General features: G+C 39.8%; 1 protein-coding gene across 2 annotated transcripts; it reads right to left on the minus strand.

Annotated features, from left to right (window-relative positions):
- Positions 1-8,096: 8,096 nt before the first annotated feature.
- Positions 8,097-17,654, minus strand: LOC147624067 (serine carboxypeptidase-like 42). 2 transcript variants are annotated; one of them, XM_086820726.1, is made up of 10 exons: positions 17,275-17,654; positions 17,005-17,112; positions 12,504-12,596; positions 10,476-10,568; positions 9,954-10,039; positions 9,544-9,825; positions 9,274-9,404; positions 8,821-8,916; positions 8,534-8,651; positions 8,097-8,453 (listed from the first exon to the last, which is right to left on the minus strand). In XM_086820726.1, exons 1-10 carry the CDS (start codon positions 17,546-17,548, stop codon positions 8,292-8,294), a joined length of 1,443 nt encoding a protein of 480 aa, XP_086676852.1. In that variant the 5' UTR covers positions 17,549-17,654; the 3' UTR covers positions 8,097-8,291. The 2 variants fall into 2 exon arrangements, 1 of the variants encoding a protein (XP_086676852.1); XR_015269249.1 differs by lacking the exon at positions 8,097-8,453 and having other exon boundaries at positions 8,621-8,651; positions 9,278-9,404; positions 17,275-17,628.
- Positions 17,655-18,125: the final 471 nt, after the last annotated feature.

Consider the following 18,125-nt stretch of genomic DNA (forward strand, 5'->3'; position numbering starts at 1 on the left):
TGATTTGCAAAGCTTTTAAAAGTAAGGTGTAAAGCAGCCAAGGCAGCAGTTGCCCGCTCAACTCAACCTTAGTCACACACGAGTGCCACTAGAAAGTTTAGAGCTTCACATGCTACATTGTACACTACTGGACTATGCCCATGCCCATGTGCACGGTAGCCACAAATCATTTATAATTCGGAATCCTTATCTCCATTGAAGCCAATCAATTTAGTTCATCCTTATGCCATCTAGGTCTTTATTTGATGTCGATGAAGATGTACACCTTAATGATGGTGCACCCCATTCTTTGTGCTTGCTTGACCTCTTGTAGATGACATGCTTTGTACATACATGCCATTGCTTCCACATGCTTTCCACCTTGACCATTCTTACACAATGATCAAAACAAGGCTGCCACCCTTGCTTAAGTGGTTTGCACATAGATGTTCCTTCAACATGCTTGATGCTTTTCTACATACATACCTCCTCCATGGGCAATGAGGTAATTCCTTAGTTATGAGGTAGATTTATATGGGAAAGCGAAAGGGAGGGTCTTACCACTTGCCTTATAGATTGGTCAAGGGCACTGTCTACTCCTTGATTACAACAAAATCTTTTGTGCATGTTGGTTACATGATACCCATTAGGGTTTGAAGGTACAAGCTTAATGAAAGTGAGTAAGTGGTTGAGGTAAATGCTCAAACCAATAAGGTACATCATTCTTGGCTCAAGAAGGTGAGGGCATGGCTCATAATGTTGCCTATGCCTCTTACAAAGACAATGCCAAGAGATGCTTAAAAACATGACAAACAACAAGATAGAGCACTTAGTGATGCTATGCTCAACCTTACAACTCATCTTAGAAGATGAAAATGTTGAATATGCAGCGGAATAACATGCCTTGGGCTTGGGAAATGAGAGCATATGGCTTATGACATGCCTATGCCTCTTACAAAAACAAGAGCCTCAAGGGTGATACACAAAACCATTAAAGATGAGCACTTAGTTTACATGTGCCTAACTTTAAACCACTCAAGGAACTGAGTTGGTTGATGAAAAACCAGAAAACTTCAACCTCTTTGGCTTATGGGATGAAGACAATGGTTTATGGTTGCACCATTTCTCCTTGGAAGCTTGCCACCAAGGTAAGCGTAGAAGCGGGTTGATGATGAAGACTTATAATGTGGCACTTATGGTGTGTGCCCGGCCTCCAATATTGATGATTGAAGAAGAGCCTCCTTAGTGTTAAAGACCTCCTCCTTTGATGGTCATGACTATTATTAGTGTTAAGCAACACTATTAGTGCTTATAAGCACACTTTGAGAAGCTTTGTGCACTTGAAGATGTTGATGAAGCTTGATGGCAACAATGAGGCTTATGAATACCTCTTGGTGTATCACCACAACATCAGAGAATCTAGAGCAAAACACTTCAAGAAGCACTTAAGAGATTTGAAGCTAAGAAGAGGAGATTAGTGAAAGAAAACCTTTGATTTTGAAACTTTAATGGAAGCTTCAATGGCTTGATAAGAGAGCAGCCTGGTTTTTCTCTTATTGTTGCGAGCGCTTGGAGCAGCCATTAAGGCTAAGATTTGAACTGTAAACTCTTGAGGCTATGGGCTTCAAAAGCCCTAAGCCCACACAGCCTGCAATCGCCTACACACGGCGTATTGCTGTATGACATCGAGTAGTGCAGAAAACGGTGCCGGCCTGCTCAGACGGCAATGCCGCGGCAGAGAAAGGTTAATTCGTCTCATGAGCAGTAGTATGACCCTGAGCACCCAGACGTCCTCTTCAAGTTCTTAGTTGAGAGCTCCCCAAGTTGTTGCCTCCACGAGTTGCTGCTCCACTGGCAGGAGGTTGGCAGGAGGTTCAGCTCCACAAAGAAAAGGATAATAAACTTAACCTATTCTACACCACAAAAGTGACCTAATCTTGCCAAGCTCTAGATACCATGTTAGAATTTTGTGGTGCTCATGCTAGATCAAAGATGTGGAGGAGAGAGACACAAAATACAAGAAAATATCTTGCTTATTAAGTTGCTCAAAATACAACTACGCTTCTTGCTACACATACAATGCCTTTGGCGTGTGCCTTTAAATAGACTTGCTAGTGGCCTAGGGTTGGGTGGCTCCCTTAGGACCATTCACACCCACACACCTTCTACACCCTTGTTCACTAAGGCTCCAAGGCCTATATATCACTATATATCAATAGTATGATGGGCAAGAAACAACGCAAGGCATTTCCACAGGAAAGCAACAATTGGGTAAAGACTCCTCTAGAGCTAGTACATGCTAAACTTTGTGGTAAAATGTCTACTATTGCATTAGGGGTATCTTCTTACTACTTTATGCTATTAGTCAATGATTACAGTAGGAAGATGTGTGTTTATTTCCTTCGGGATAAGGTTGAAGCTTTTGGCAAGTTCAAACAGTGGCATAAGCTTGTGGAAAATGAGACACGAAAGAAGGTGAAGAAGTTTTATAGAGATCGAGGAGGAGAATTCCTTTCAACAAAATTTGATAGCTACTGCAAGGAGAATGGCATCAAGAACCAACTCACCACCACTGCTCACACACCTCAACAAAATGGTGTTGTAGAACTCCACAATCAAACTTTCATGGAGATGGCTCGATGCAGGCAAAGGGTTTGCGCAATACATTTTGGGCTGAAGCAATCAACATAGCAGTTTATGTCCTCAATCTGAGCTACACAAAGGCACTCAAGGATGTTACAACTTAAGAGGCCTACACTCGTAAGAAACCTTTAGTTTCTCATTTCAGAACATTTGGCTGTGAATGTTATGTGCATATTCCAGATGCATCCAGGACCAAGCTAGATGCCAAAAGCAAGAAGTGTATCTTTCTTGGATATAGTCAAGAGTCGAAGGCAAGGTCCCTCCACTCTATTATCAGCTCAAGAAATAGTCCACCATGAGCCCAATCCACCAGTCAAATTTCCTCTTAAGGAGGAGGAGTTTTCAGAGGATGAAGACTCTCACACATCACAACAGCCTGTTGTTGCTCCACAGGGAAAGACACTTCCAAAGTGGGCATAATAGCTCTTTGATGAGCGTAATCCAATACCTGAGAAGCTAGAATCTTCAATAGATGGACCACGTAAATCAAGGAGAATAGAGGAGGAGAGAAGAGCATCTAATCTCATTGTCATCAATATGGCCTTGATTGGCTGAGATAATGGGAACAGTGAAGGAGATAGCCACCTTGGATGAAGCCTTAGCAAATCTAAAGTGAAAAGCCACGATGCAGTTTGAGTATGATAGCATCATAAAGAATAACCCCTAGGAGCTAGTTGACTGACCACCAAACAGAAAGGTAATTGGTACAAAAAGGGTTTGGAAAGCTAAGTATAAGGATGATGGCTCACTTGAAAAATACAAAGATAGATTGGTTGCACATGGATTTGCATAGGTAGAGGGTTTCAATTTTGATGAAACATTTGCTCCCACAGCTCATATACTATCAGGGTGGTACTTGCCTTGGCTTCTCACAAAAAGTGGATAGTCTTTCACATGGATGTCAAATTAGCATTTCTGAATGGCCATCTCAAGGAGGAGGTATATGTAGCTCAACCACCAGGTTTTGAGATGCCCAGATCAGAAAACCAAGTTTACAGGCTAAAGAATGCATTGTATGGGTTGAAACAGGCCTGTTAATCCAATTCTAAGATTAACAAGAGATACCACCATTATCTTACATCAAGGATTCATGGTAGATACACCAAAGGGTCATACATTCAAGATATGAAGCAACAGTGTCCAAGGCTACAACTTGGACGGGCACCCGTAATGGTGTGACAGAGTATTTATGGGCGATTCCCGCTAGAGCATGTGGTAGCAAATTAGGATGAAGTCCCAAGTGATGTACTTCATGAATATATTATGAGAGTAGTCATTTTAATAGCATTAGGCCTCTTATGAGCCTAAAGTGTCCGGTCGACCATAGTTTAAGTGAGTGTGAACACTTATGGCCATGTTTATAAGTGAATTTCTCTCATAATACAACATACTCTCCCATTGTGCAATTGAATCTTGCTATTGCTAATCCTCTTGCTAATCTCTCTCCCTAATGCATGTTAGTGAGTGTGTGTGAGTGCAGTGAGGTGAGAGGAGGGACGAGGACCCGTAGTGCAACGCAGCGGTGTGACAACGCTCGCAGCGGGGAGACGTGGTGGAATTGATTCTCAAGGAGTTGTGGAGCTTGGATACCTCAAGGGTTACGAGCTCGGCCATTGGAAAGATCCTCACGACAATTACAGTTCACCAGGTAATCTCTTTTTGGATGTGTTTCAAGGAGGGTTAGGGTGAGCCATAACATTTTTGGCACCACTACTGGGGAGCCATCCCTTAGCTTTTTTCATCATTTTGTCTCTAATCTATGCATAACCCATTGCCCATTATCTTGATTAGTGGTTTCCCATGAAAAAGATGTGGATTTGATGGTGATTTGTGTGAGATTTAGTGTAGAATAGCTCTCTTTGTGATTTGTGTGAGATTTGGTGTAGAATAGCTCTCTTTTTTGTTTTGAAAATAATGTTTTTTGCTTAATTTTTAGATTAATTTGTTGTTTTTATTGTTGTTTTGGTGGTTTTTCATGTTCTTAGGGCTTGCACATAGTTTGTATTAGGCTTAGTTTGTATCCATTGCCTCAAACAATGCAATAGAATGTAATTTTTAGTGAATGTTAGCTCTCTTTAGTTTAAACATAGATCTAAGATTATTAATTCTAGTTTAATTGTGTGTTTTTTGTTGAAATTGTTTGGATTATAGTGTTAGAAAGTATTAGGAGTAACTTAATCTTTCAAAAAAAATTAAAACTATCAAAAAATCCTTGAATGTGACTAATTTCTCTTAATGGACTGGTTTTTGTCATTAAGGGTGAATAATCTTGTTACAAATGACCAAAAGTGCCCAGGTGACCCCTTGGTTCTCATGGGGTGATAAACAAAAGGTATCCAATGATTGCACAAATGGGTACAAGGTAAGAAATGTATCATTCACTCATCATATGCTTGTTTGACTGCTTGAGCATAAAGGAAAAAATGAGAAAAAATCGATCTTGAGCATTCCACGTGAAACTGCAGAAAAAGGGTTCACGCTGTGAACCACATTACAGTCATTCACGCCATGAACCACCTTACAGAGTTTCACACCGTGAAAGAGTTCAAAATAGTTCATGTTGTGAAACGGTAATTTTTTGGCAGCGTAGTGTCACATGGCATTCTTCATTAAGAGAGCCGCCCTGTCCGACGGCTACGTTATAAAATCGATTTTCTTTCCTTTTTTGTCATTTCGCATCGTGTGTGTGGAGTGATCGTTACATTCTCTTCCCTGTGCATCTTTCGAGCTCACCATCTCTCTCATCGATTCTCGACTATTCCTTCGAGATAGACAAGGGAAGCAACCGCTTGGCGAGCCCAAATGATGCCACCCGAAGATTTGAAGAACTGGATGCTGCGAGGATGGTCAGAGAAACAACAATATCAAATCTCATTAGCAATACAGAGTCCCACATGCAAGAATTGGAGCGTCAACTCGCAATCCAAGAAAGAAGTCAGCGGGGCCAGAACCCAATGATGATCTTTGTTTACTCCTTGAGCGGGCCTTTGCAGTTGCCAGTAACTCCTCGGGCCCCTCCTCACACTCTTTCTTTGTTTTTGTCTACACTAACCCTCTCTCTACTTCAATATGACATAAATCTATCTGAGGATATAGGTCTAGGAGAACTAACCTTAATCAAACAAAATATAGAAAGAGACGCTGATCACACCATAATCATGGAAATTTTGCGGGGTGACTTAGTATTCACTAATCCTCAGGATATTTTTTTTCTATCCCCTACATCCTATCATTTGCTAAACCATCATAGTTGGTGTCGCGTGCTCCAAAACTCAAAAATTCTGGACAACAGTGTCAAAAAATTAGACTTGTTTGTCCCAAATGACATTCCAGAGATGTCCGTCAACTACGAAGTTGTAGCACATATCATGTCACGACGGGCTAGAGGTATATAACACTCACCAACATCTAAGCCTTTGTGAGTCCACCCTCTATCACCCTTATGGCATTCTAAAACTCTACACTAATATCTACAAACACTTAGAAGCCATGCTGACAACTCTACTATACAATTTTGAATCTACCCATATCGAGTATCCAACTATAAATAAAGAGGAAATTCCAGACTTACGAGAGTTTATTAAGTCTCATAAGCCTAGTCACCCACCACCTAGCATAGGACAGGGTCAAGAAGAAACTCCTTCATTTTCAAAATCCACTTACCCTGTTTACGCTAATGTCGCTATAGTAAACTACTTAACCCATATCCTAACTCGCAACCTACTAACACCTCTTAGGTTGAATGCATTTTCTCATCTTTTTATCCTCCTGGGATAGATTTTCCTATTAACACTCTCGTCCCCAAGGAGGTACTGGCACCTACCCCATCTCCAACAAGGCACGCTCAAGAGGTAAGACAAACTGTCCCGCAAGACAATCTTGAACCATTTGATGATACAATCTTGGATTCTTTGTTAGCTGCAAAGTACGAGGGGCTCATAAGAGCAGGCAATTATCTTTTGAAGCCCAAATTAATGTTCAAGGTACTCATGCAGAGTATTCCCTTTGAGCCCACACGCCGAATCATGCCCGAAGCATACTCAGAAGTCACTCCAACAAAACAGCATAATGTACCATACCCACTCCGTGCACCAAGACCTGACTTACAAGAACTTCTTCCATTGGCGAGAGAGGGCACCTTATGGGCAAATGTGACCAAGCACACAAAGCTAGCCAATCCGCAGTTAGCTGATTTGGAGATAAGAATAGTAACATTTATGATCAGCTACTGTTTTCGTAGGTGGCGAAAAGCAAACCCCATGCACACAAGAGGTGGCTATGCCACAATCGTAACTACTGAAGAGCACCCCTGCCTGGAAGATTTCGGAATTCAACCCGATTGGAGAAAAGACTACCTGGTGATTCCCGAATACAGCCGTGTACATGAGCGCGCCACCAACATTGCGGGTCGATCCATTGTCAACGTACTGTCAACGTACATGCCAATTAAAAGAAGATGGACACCGCTAGAGTTTCAAAAAGCCAAAAGACATGACTCGCATGTGTGCTATAGCTTCCCAATCTTTATACCAGCAACATTTGCCCACATTCAGGAACAAAGACAACAGATATTGACATAGAGGCATGGCGCAACATTCCTGACGTCGCTGTGGTAGCCAGTGTCAGATTTTTGAAGTTAGTGGTGGTGCTCATAGACCAACCAAAGGAGCATTATGATGGCTATGAGGTAGAACACTTGAGGTTTGACATGAACCAAGGCCCATATAGGGGGATCATGCTTTATTACCACAGGCTTCGATGTCTTCCAGGATACATGCACATCACTTTTGAAGACATGGTGGATATTGGATTCTGGAGATCCCATTCGGCTTTCAGACGAACACTTAAGAAGCTCCAATCCAGGAGAAAATTTTACCGACGAGTTCGGTGACCAGGTCTTCCGACCTCGGTAATAGGTTCTGGTGCAGACAGAACCTACATCAGGAAGGGGGGCATGTTAATCCCATTTTGGATTAACAAACATGATCCTCAATTGAGGACATTAATAAGTGTCATGAAATAGCACTATAAAAGTTGTACATTATGAGATATTGGCCACCCAAGGCCTAAGAAGTGAGTTTTGGGCACCCAAGTGTGAATAAGGGCTAATTGTATATAAGGCATTTTCTCATAATGAAAAGACACAATCCCCTTTGTGCTATAGAGATCTCTCCCTTGTGTCTTGAGAGAGATTAAAGGAGTGAGAGCATTCTAGCATTGTGCCTCTTTCATGCTTGTGTGAGAGAGTGAGAGAGAGAGTGATTGCCTTATGCTACGGTGCGAGCGACTCTACGGTGACAACGTGGAGGTGGAGCTTGGAGTTTGGAGTGAGCTTGGAGGCCTTAAGGGACTCAAGTTTGAAGCATTGGTAAGTACCCTATGACGGTTGTGATCTATTGCTCATCCTTTAGGTGAATGTGTAGAGTTCCCTCTTGGAGGTGTGGTAGCCCATAACAATGAGGGTAGTCCAAAGATGGAAAATTAGGGTAGAGCCATCTCACATAAGTATTCAATAATATAATATAAATTTTGGACTACATATATTACATTGATTTTCTATATCTATAAAGTCTGTGATAATACATACTTTAGAGTATTGTGCTTGCTATACATATTCAAGCACTTTTATTTTATCTCATGGTGGCTTCATAGATACCATTAAGAAGCCATCAATTTGGACTCGTTAACTTTGTATTAGGTAGGGCCTTTCCTGATAAGAAACTCTCAAATAAGAGTAAAGCTCGAGTTGGTTGTGTCATTGGAACCATGTGCCCTCCTCCTCTCACAGTGGCATATGTTAAGTTTCCATAACTCATTGTCCAACCACCAACCTGTAAACAACCTTGCAAGTTAAATGTGGATAAAAATCACATGATAAAGCAAGTACACTGAAGAAGGAGAAAAAAAGGACCTGTCCCTTCCTATACCAAGCTCTATAAGCTTCTGTCCTCATGAGATTCATGCTTCGTGCTAGCTCATTAACTATTGTTCTTGTGCCAGTTAAAGGAATACCAGAGTCCAGATCCCCACTACCAAAAGAAAGGATAAAGGGTAAGAAAAAGTGTATTATTTAAAGGATCAAAAGACTAACCAAATTGCCTTTCTAAGCATGCAAGTGATTCGCAAGATGTTAATTTTCACAAATTAATACTACTTTCATGAGCACAATTGATGTAAATTATAAAAGGAAAATTTTACCTGTAAATCCAAAGACGGATTCCATGGTTCAAAACGTCTTTAAGGTAAGGTCTCATCTCAAGATTTGCGCCAGTACTAGAATAGTTCAAAGTAGTGCTGGACATCACATGTCAATGATTGGAATAGGTTCATTTGTAAATTACTCCACACACACATATAAACTTGATTTGTAAACTTCTTCATATGTACATGCATGCATTCACATATGTAGTTATGAATGTATGTAGGTATACATATGCATGTGTGTACATATGTGTGTATGCATGTGTAAGCATATATGTGGGCACACACCCATGCACATAGTGATGATTATCACCAAAAAAGAGAAATGCAATACAAACACACAACTTTAGGTGTACCTTCACAATGTCCAACTGTGCACACATCCACCACATAATGATGATCGTCACCAAAAAAGAGAAATTCAATGCCAAAGACAAACTTTGCATATACCTACACAATGTCCAATTGTAGCTTAAATGTGTAGTATTGGCATGAAGTGCTTCTTGCACCTCTGGAAGATTCATATAAAACCCTATTTCACTGTCCATGCATACATCCACTCCCAGGCTAAAGTTATGAACCTGTCATAATAGAGAGAGTAAACAATAGTAGATGAATATAGAATGAGGACTACACAAATCTTGCACTTTGTTTTGCCCCAGGTTAATATTTTTAACACATTCAAAATTAAAGAAATAAATTCAAATGATATGCACATGCCTTTTCATTAAGCCGTATCTCTTGCTCTGCAATTGATGTATAGCAGACATCAATGTCCACATCATATAAGTTTATGAAGTCTCCCATTTCCACAATGGAGGTGTTAAGATAGCGGTTGCACTTTATAGACTCATTGTGAGTAGAAGAAGTTTCAGTGTAGTCGTTGAAATTGCAAGAGTTTGTGATTCCATCAAAGGTCTCATCCGATAAGATTCCATGAGACCACATATATAAATATTCATTATAAATGTCTATTGCTAGGTCTAAAAGCGGATTTCCAATCTACATAACCCAAAAAAAACCATTGTAACTTAAGCCGAATCCAAATCAATCCCTTAGAATAAGAAGAATCAAAGGAGAAGGATTAAATATTAGGGAATCATAACCCCTAAATGCACTTGTGTACTTACAACTACTCCCTTTAAGTTGAAAATAGGAATGCTTGATCTACCATTATACTCCAACAAAAGAGAGGCTAGTTGTGGAATATAGTGACCTGCAATATTTGGAAAAAAAAATATCCCTTAACATTTTTTGTGTTTACCTGTATGAGAAATGAGTTTTTACTATGTGTAGTATTGAGTATTTACATTTATAAGGGGTGTGGTGTTTATTATCTTTTGATGTATTTAAATTATAGAGTCGAGTTGTTAATAGCAATCGAGCTATTAAGTAGCCACCTTATATAGGTATGCAATATACTTACTTATTATTACAAGAACTTATATGTGTATATGTATATATGTATATACACACACACACACACACATATGATATGTGGTTTTATTAGAATCTAGACAAGAGAGGATGAGCATGGGGGTGGGGGGTGTGTATGCACACATGTGGTTTTATTAGAATCTAGTCAAGAGGGGATGCACATGGGGGTCAGGGGTGTGAATGCGTGCATGTGCATGTAGAGAAGTAAAGATTACCTGCATAACTTTCACCAGTCAAAAAAAAATCTCTAGTCTTGTATTCTGGAAACTTTTCAAACCATCTTAGGAGGAATGCTAAAGAATCTTGAGCTGTATAAGGTATTCTTCCAAGGTTAGTTAGCATCTTTTTACCAAAAAAAGTAACAAAAAAGATCATTCAATACATCTAGAGAAAGTTAAGCCAACTTGACAGTTTTGCAAGTATGTAGGTATTTTCCAATAACCTATCAATAAAGCTATGTTGAGATTATAGGTACATGTTTGAAAAATAAGAAAAAATTTATTTCATAAAGTTTCTCATATAACAACACGAATTTTAAGAGACCTTTCACCTTCCCTACCCCTTAAAAAATATCATTTACACCCACATAGACATATAAACCTTTCCCTATTGGATCAAAATATCATATAGTACACCCACATAGTCATATAAACCTTCCCTAGTGGATCAAAACTTTTGAAACTCATTTCAAACCCATTTTATCTGTATGTTTCAAAAATCTCATCATTAAGCCTTCTAATGAGATAGGGATAAATTTGTATTCAAAATGCAATTATGCAAGTTTTTGCTAAGAGACGTCATATTGCCATATATTACTCTCTAGAATACCCTACACCATGGCTACATGGCTTCTTCTCTGCTCGATTTCCTTCTCTACCCTGGTACATTGTATACTAAACTTGAAACTTAAGAGATAGTTGTAAATGCACAATAATCCTTGAAGGATGAATACTCAAAATAAGTGGGGCACCTTCATTGGATTCTCTAAATTCAGGGTATATGATTCATGGTGAGTGCCTCTACACAATTCTACAAATTTAGAGTTTGTGCCACTACACGATTTTTTAGATTGAGGGTAAAATTAAATAGGGCAAACGTAGAACCATCATCCCTCACATTCTCACAAATCCATCCCAAACACTAACTATATGTGTCATGTCTAGGCTATTAACGTTCAACCTCTTGCACAAGAATTTTCTCCCTCTTAATAAGTACTTGGATTACCAATAGAGGTCACATTGTACTCCTATCATAGCACATACATAGATTTTCTACTCTAATATACTATTGTTCTTCAAATTTCTTTTGTTTCATCTAGAAGTATCCTTGCAAGCCTAATGAGGTTGCAATAAAATCCAACACAATGGAAAACATCTTATGAGAACATGCAATAAAAGGCTCAACAAGTAACTAGAGATGTGTATTGACCTGAGTCTAGAGTACACTAGGAAGATTCCAAGAACAGAACAAGATTAAGAAAAGAAACCACCCTCCATGTGATGTCACACATAAATGCACTCTCTGGTGGTGACACATGACCATTTTTAACCTTGTGGCGATTTATGAACCTCATCTCCATTATCATGTGGAACCTTGAGAAACCTTGTCCACGACGTAAGTCAAGGGAAGAAAACACATATCACAGGCAATAAAATCTACCAAAAAGAAATTTGTTCTTGAGCATTCAAACTAAATTAATAATCTTTCATACTAATCTACAAGAAAGCAATTTGGTCTTGAGAATTCAAACTAAATCAATTAATCTTTCATACTATAAAGCCTCTTTAAATAAAGAACAAGATAGGCTTATTATGAAGAAAGTGTTATATAGAAAGGACAATATAGGCTTGCTATTCAAAAGAAGAGCTAGGTAGGCTCACCTTTGTAAGAGGGAAAAAGAAGCCTAATGTAAACACAATGCACAATATTAACATATCCTATAAGAGAGATAGACATGTGCATCCTAAAAAGGAGAGTGACATTACATAGCCCAACTTGGGAAAAGGTATTTCTTAAAGGTAAGATTATCCCTCATTTTAGTTGAGAAGACATGCTTTAGAAGACAAAGGCTATGCCTAACATGGCTTGAGCTCAATAGGCTCAATATATTGGAAAGTCACATAGGGTTAAATATAAGCATCTAACATGTCTTGAACTCAATAAGCATCAATATATTGGTAAGTCACATAGGGTTCACAATCAACAGTGAACCTTCATTAGAGAATAAGAGCACCTTAGATTACCTGTCTTGGTGTCATTGGTGGTGAGATCGGAGGTGGTATTTGAGTATGAGAACCCAACTCCAGCAGGTGACTCCACAAATAGAAGATTCGATGCTGCCATGAATAAACTTACATTAGTTAGATAACATGTCTTTTTCATGGCATGTGCAACTTTAGAAGTTTTTTTTGGGTAGCTATGTGCCCCTCACAAAATGGGCACTCTTCATCAATAATCAGTTATTATTGAAACATAGAGTGAACTATCCCACATGGTTCAAAAACTTAATGAAATCTTCTAGTTTGGCAAGGTACACACATGAAAAAATTACATGCAACTGAGCATCCATCTCTCTCTCTCTCTCTCTCTCTCTCTCTCTCTCTCTCTCTCTCTCTCCCCCCCCCCTTTTTCTCATGTTTTCCATTCTTTTATTTAGACCAATGTGTCGTGGTCTCCTTCTCTCTTTGACCAGTTAGAATGGTAATCTCCTTCTCTTAGATCAATTAGAAACATAGGTAATAGCATCTCCCTATAGCCTACATGATAGAGATGATTTATAGCTTCCGCCAAATGGGTTTTCAGGATAGCGTACACTACTTTTATGTGCAAGAAAGCATACCTCAAGGAAGAGGCAAGGGGCCAATTTTGGGTCAAGTTAAGGCTCATCATCTTTGCTTTTTCTCTTTTGATAAGCTCTTAATCAACTAGTCTAGGTGACGATTTGTATTGATCAAGAGGGGAAGGGAAAATGTGTGGCTTTCATTCCTAGATTTGTGTTGGGAAAAGGAAAGGTTGGTTGGGCATAGATTCATCGTAGGAGGAACATTAGAGCGAACGGCACCAATGAAATAAACAAGGGAAAAATACAGGGAGGTTGAAGAGAACATGAGGCAAAGGAACAAGGAGGGAGGGCAAACTCAGATGAGGAGGCTCATAGGGGGTGACCAACCTAAGGTATGACCTGAAGGTTTACACCCCTGATACTAAGGTTGTAAACTTGGTATTAAAAATAATTAAAATGGCTCATTTTTATATCATGTGTTTATCCTGCAATGTGTATAGCTTGTGAGTGTTGCAACCCTTGAGTGTGGAAATATCCACTCATATGGTTTCTTGATTTAGTGTGAGAACCTCTTGCTTTGGTGAGTGGTTGAAGGTCACCTTGGTGATGCCAAAGCACCCCTTTGGAGTGCTTGAATGTAAAATATATATTTGTTGTGTTATTTTTATTGTTTATATATTTTTTGTTTTGTTTTTGTGATAAAGCTAACCCATCGCTCGAAGACTGGATCCTGGGTTATTGGTAGAGTTGGAGTGGGATAGGCTGTCAAATGTCAAGTTGCATTGGTTATGGAGCTAGGCTGGTCTAGAGATTGTGCATCTAGAAATTTTGGCTCTATGGTTGTTGGCTGCCACTAATTGTTGCTACTAATATATTCATAAGCAACTGGGGGAGCCTGGGGGGAGGGGTGGATGGGTGGGTGTTACATAATGTGAATGGGTTGCAGAGATAGAGGCAAGGGCACCCATGAGAGGGAAACCCTTGATAGTGTGACGGTTGGGAATATTATCCAAGGCCCCGGGTATGCTAGCCCATGCCAAAAAGTATGTATCTATATGGGGATGAGGTGCAAGGGAGCGGCATAGCACAGACCCATGTCTAGGCACATGTAGAAGCACTCACACAGCAGGTAGGCACACTAGGCCTCCCGCATTTGCGAGTGAGGTTATGTGATGCCGAGTGCCTCCACCTTGACGGCAAGATTGCCGATATGTGGAAATGGGACTGAAACGGTGGAAACGGTGGAGCCGTGGGGTGGTAAGCCGTGCCGTGCGGACGGGGCACGGACGGGGCGAGACACGACCAGGCTGGCAGGACATGGAACCGTCACAGGATGGAAAGTCCCGAGTCTAGGCTATGGAGACAGGCCGGACATGAAGGCAAGTGAAGGGTGAGACCCTGCAAGGTAAACGCTCGATGACGCACTCAACGGGCCAGTGGAGCCGAGTCATGAGATTGGTTGGTTGGAAAGGCTGCCTTGCGGCTAGATGTCTGAGCCTCGATCCTCTGGGCTCATACAGATAGGCCGTGTATGTGAGCAATGTGCAATAAAAACACATTTTTCAATCTACCCAGTTTCAGTTCAGAAAATGTATACTAAATGCAAATTATATAATTAAATAAAATAATTAAATCGTAAAATAAAGGCAATAAAAAATCTTAGGGATTTTTTCATAATTCTAACCTGTGAATAGATGAGTCTTTACACTAATTGGCTCACTCAGTAAAATATGCAAGCGAGGTAGAGAATGATTGTTACGCCTCCCCCATAACTCCAGGCCGGAATAGCGGGCAGACGACGGGAGGAGCCAAGTCCATTTCATGTCAAGAATTTAGAGGGGGGAGTGGCCATTCCCACCTGTTCGAAAAAGATAATAGATTCTATTGATTACAATTTATGAGTCAATTTGATTGGTTACTATTTTTTAATTCATACTTTATTCGATAGAATGCTCATCTCATTCTCTACACTGATTCGTTTCCTCACTAGCATGAAGGAGGCAAAGAGCTAATATTTATTTTTTCCACTATTTTTAACTTTTTATATATTTTTTAAACTTGCAACATTATTTCCCATTACTTCTTAAATATTCTCGAAGGAAATACTTCAACAAAGGCTTCGACTTACCTTTAACAAAGGCATTGCAAAAAATCAAATCCTTATGAATGCATAGAATTATATATGAATGTTTTTTAGTAGTTCATCGTCAATAATATATCCAAATAACAAGTTTTACTTCAAATAAGATTTAAAAAAGAAAGAAAAGATGGGTACTCTTATTTACAAAATGATTTTGAAATTTGTGATGCTTAGAGTTTATAAGACCATTTAATATCATATGTAAGACCATTTAATATAATATGTAAGGCTAAAAGAAAGCTTATTTTTTAAATGAGTAGAAATAGCAGTGCTGAAATTTGAAGTCTTTAGAGGGCATCAAAGCCCTTCAAACCTTCTATAGAAGGCCTCTTCGAAAATAGGGTTGCAAAAAAAGGCCACTATTTAGAAAATTTATCTAAATTTTTCACATAAACATATATATTTTGAAGGTCAAACTAGTTTATGGCCTTGAAATTGAACGTTAGGGTAGGCCTTCAAATTTTAGCCCTGATATAGTGAAAAGAAAACTCCACAAAAGAAATGTTTTTTCTATTATAAAAAATATGGCACAATTATTGGGTGGACTACTCAAAGAACTTAAGTGGATGCGATGAAACAATAAGGCACATACAGGTAGCACGTGCATACACATGTACAATGCACATGCACACACTTTACATGCAAGCACGTGCACCCATCCTTTTACATCTTAGACATGCATGTGCATCCTCCCACAATCACACACCCATGTGCGCACACACCTTCCACTCGTGCATGCACGCGCATTGTGTGTATATTCCACTTTGTGCATGCACATCGTGCACATACATCACCGCATGCACAATGCCCCCACCTCTTTTCAGACCACCCCCCCCTCTTTCCTTGCCCACCCACCACACCCCCCCTCTCCCCCCCTTTTTTGCTTTTCTATTTTCCAATATTTGAAAAATTTCCCCTCCCCTTTGTTTGCCATTTTCCAAAAACAAACCCTCCTTTTTCTCTTTTACAAAAAAGACCCCTTGTGTTTCCTAATTTGATGCATAGAAAAACAAAAAAATGAACACCCATAGAGCTTTTTGGGACACATATCTAAGTAACATTAGGACTCTGTCCTTATTGCTTGAAGACTGTAAATTTAGCATGCTACCATTGTTTTCAACCTTGAGTCGAGAAAATGACACAACACATGCATACAATATAAAGCAGTAAACCACTACGAGTATTAAGTAATATATGTATGATTGTGTGATATAAGGACTCATACATTTGGAATATTGAGACGCAAATGAATATGACCCATATAAGCATGTGGTACAAGCACTTATATCTAAATCTCAATCTAATTGGGCTTCCATGACCGAGGTTTGCATGAAACATTGAGCTCAGGAATTGTAAAACATTAGATGCACTCTTAACTCAATGGCACCTCAAGAATGATAATGTTATAATGGGTATGCTTTTTCTTAAACCTAACCCGACCTTTTTCACTTTGGTTATAAGTGACAAGTGTTTCCAATCGGCCTCAAGTACACCCGGACGGACGACATATTCGCATGAAATTGGCCATCCACTTCATGGAACTCTGTGTGCTCAAAACTCTCTGACTATCCCACTGTCCCTCTCACTCATTCACCTCCCTCCCTCTCACTCACACTCGTAATTAGCTACCCACTCTCTCTCTCTCTCTCTCTCTCTCTCTCACCTCCCTCTTTCTCACTCACACTCGTAATTAGCTCTGTCTATCCCACTCTCCCTCTCACTCATTCACCTCCCTCTCTCTCACTCACACTCGTAATTAGCTACCCACTCTCTCTCTCACCCACACGTAAATATCTAGAATTTTTCCCGAACATTTACGAACCTTTGTTCCAAGAGTGCTTGTTTCGAACCAGCCCTCTCCCGAAGCCATTAGGATAAAACGGACCCAACTCTTGAAATGCACCATAGCCAACAGAAGAGCAGCCAGGCCCTGGAAACATCAGCTGCAACTTTGATCAGCATGCTAAAAATAATGTAGCACCAAGGCTTTATGTTCAGTAGTGCTTCAGTCCTGACACTCGGGAATTCAAAGTATCAACTCAGTAAATAAGGCGAATTGAGGGAGAGAGAGAGAGAGAGAGAGAGGCCATACCACCGTTGAGCCAGAGAGTGAGGGGTTTGGAGCGTGGGTGTGTCTCTGCCTCTACAAAATAGTAGAAGAGAGCACGCCCAGCTGCCTCATCCACGACAATGTACCCTGCATACTGCTTGAAGGGGACCTTTGGCTGCCCTGGCAGCCTCTCCACCAAGTCAGCTTCCGCAGCACCCTCTACTTCTACCAGTGAACCTTGCTGCACAGCTATCACCACAACAAAAGCAACCCAAAAAGCACACCTCACTGCAGAGCCCTGCAAACTCTCAGCCATACCTGGTAGCTTCGCCTTCTACACACTGCCATGCAGGCCTCAAATTTAAAGGGGCTATATGGTAGTGTGTAAAGGTCACTTGACATTAATATGGGTGTCTTTCTCTGAAAGGTACATAATTGAAATTGAAATTTGAAGGTAGTTTACTAGGCTTAGAACTTCATTGGAAAGGAACAAATTGAGCCACCTTTCTTAGAACGATACATAAATGAAATATTAAACTTCTACAAAATTTCTTTCATTAGCAAAAACTTGGAAGTTATTACGATCTTCATTATTTTTAAAAAATTGCTAGAGGGGTCGTGAAATTACATGCGACAAGCCCAGATTCAAACCCTATTTCTTTGAAGTTTATGACAATCTTCAAATTTTTTTTAAAAAAAAATGCTAGAAGGGTAATGAATTACATGCCACGTGTGTAGAATCGAACCCTAAATCTCCACACAGGAATGAAAAAACCTTCATATTTGAGGACTTTCTGGAGTGAACTCGGCACTTAAAACTACTATACATACATACATACATACATACATATATATATATATATATATATATATATATCCCTCCATCCATCCAG

This window comes from Cibotium barometz, chromosome 26 (assembly GCF_041138505.1).
Source record: "Cibotium barometz isolate CiBa-2024 chromosome 26, ASM4113850v1, whole genome shotgun sequence".
NCBI lineage: Eukaryota > Viridiplantae > Streptophyta > Polypodiopsida > Cyatheales > Cibotiaceae > Cibotium > Cibotium barometz.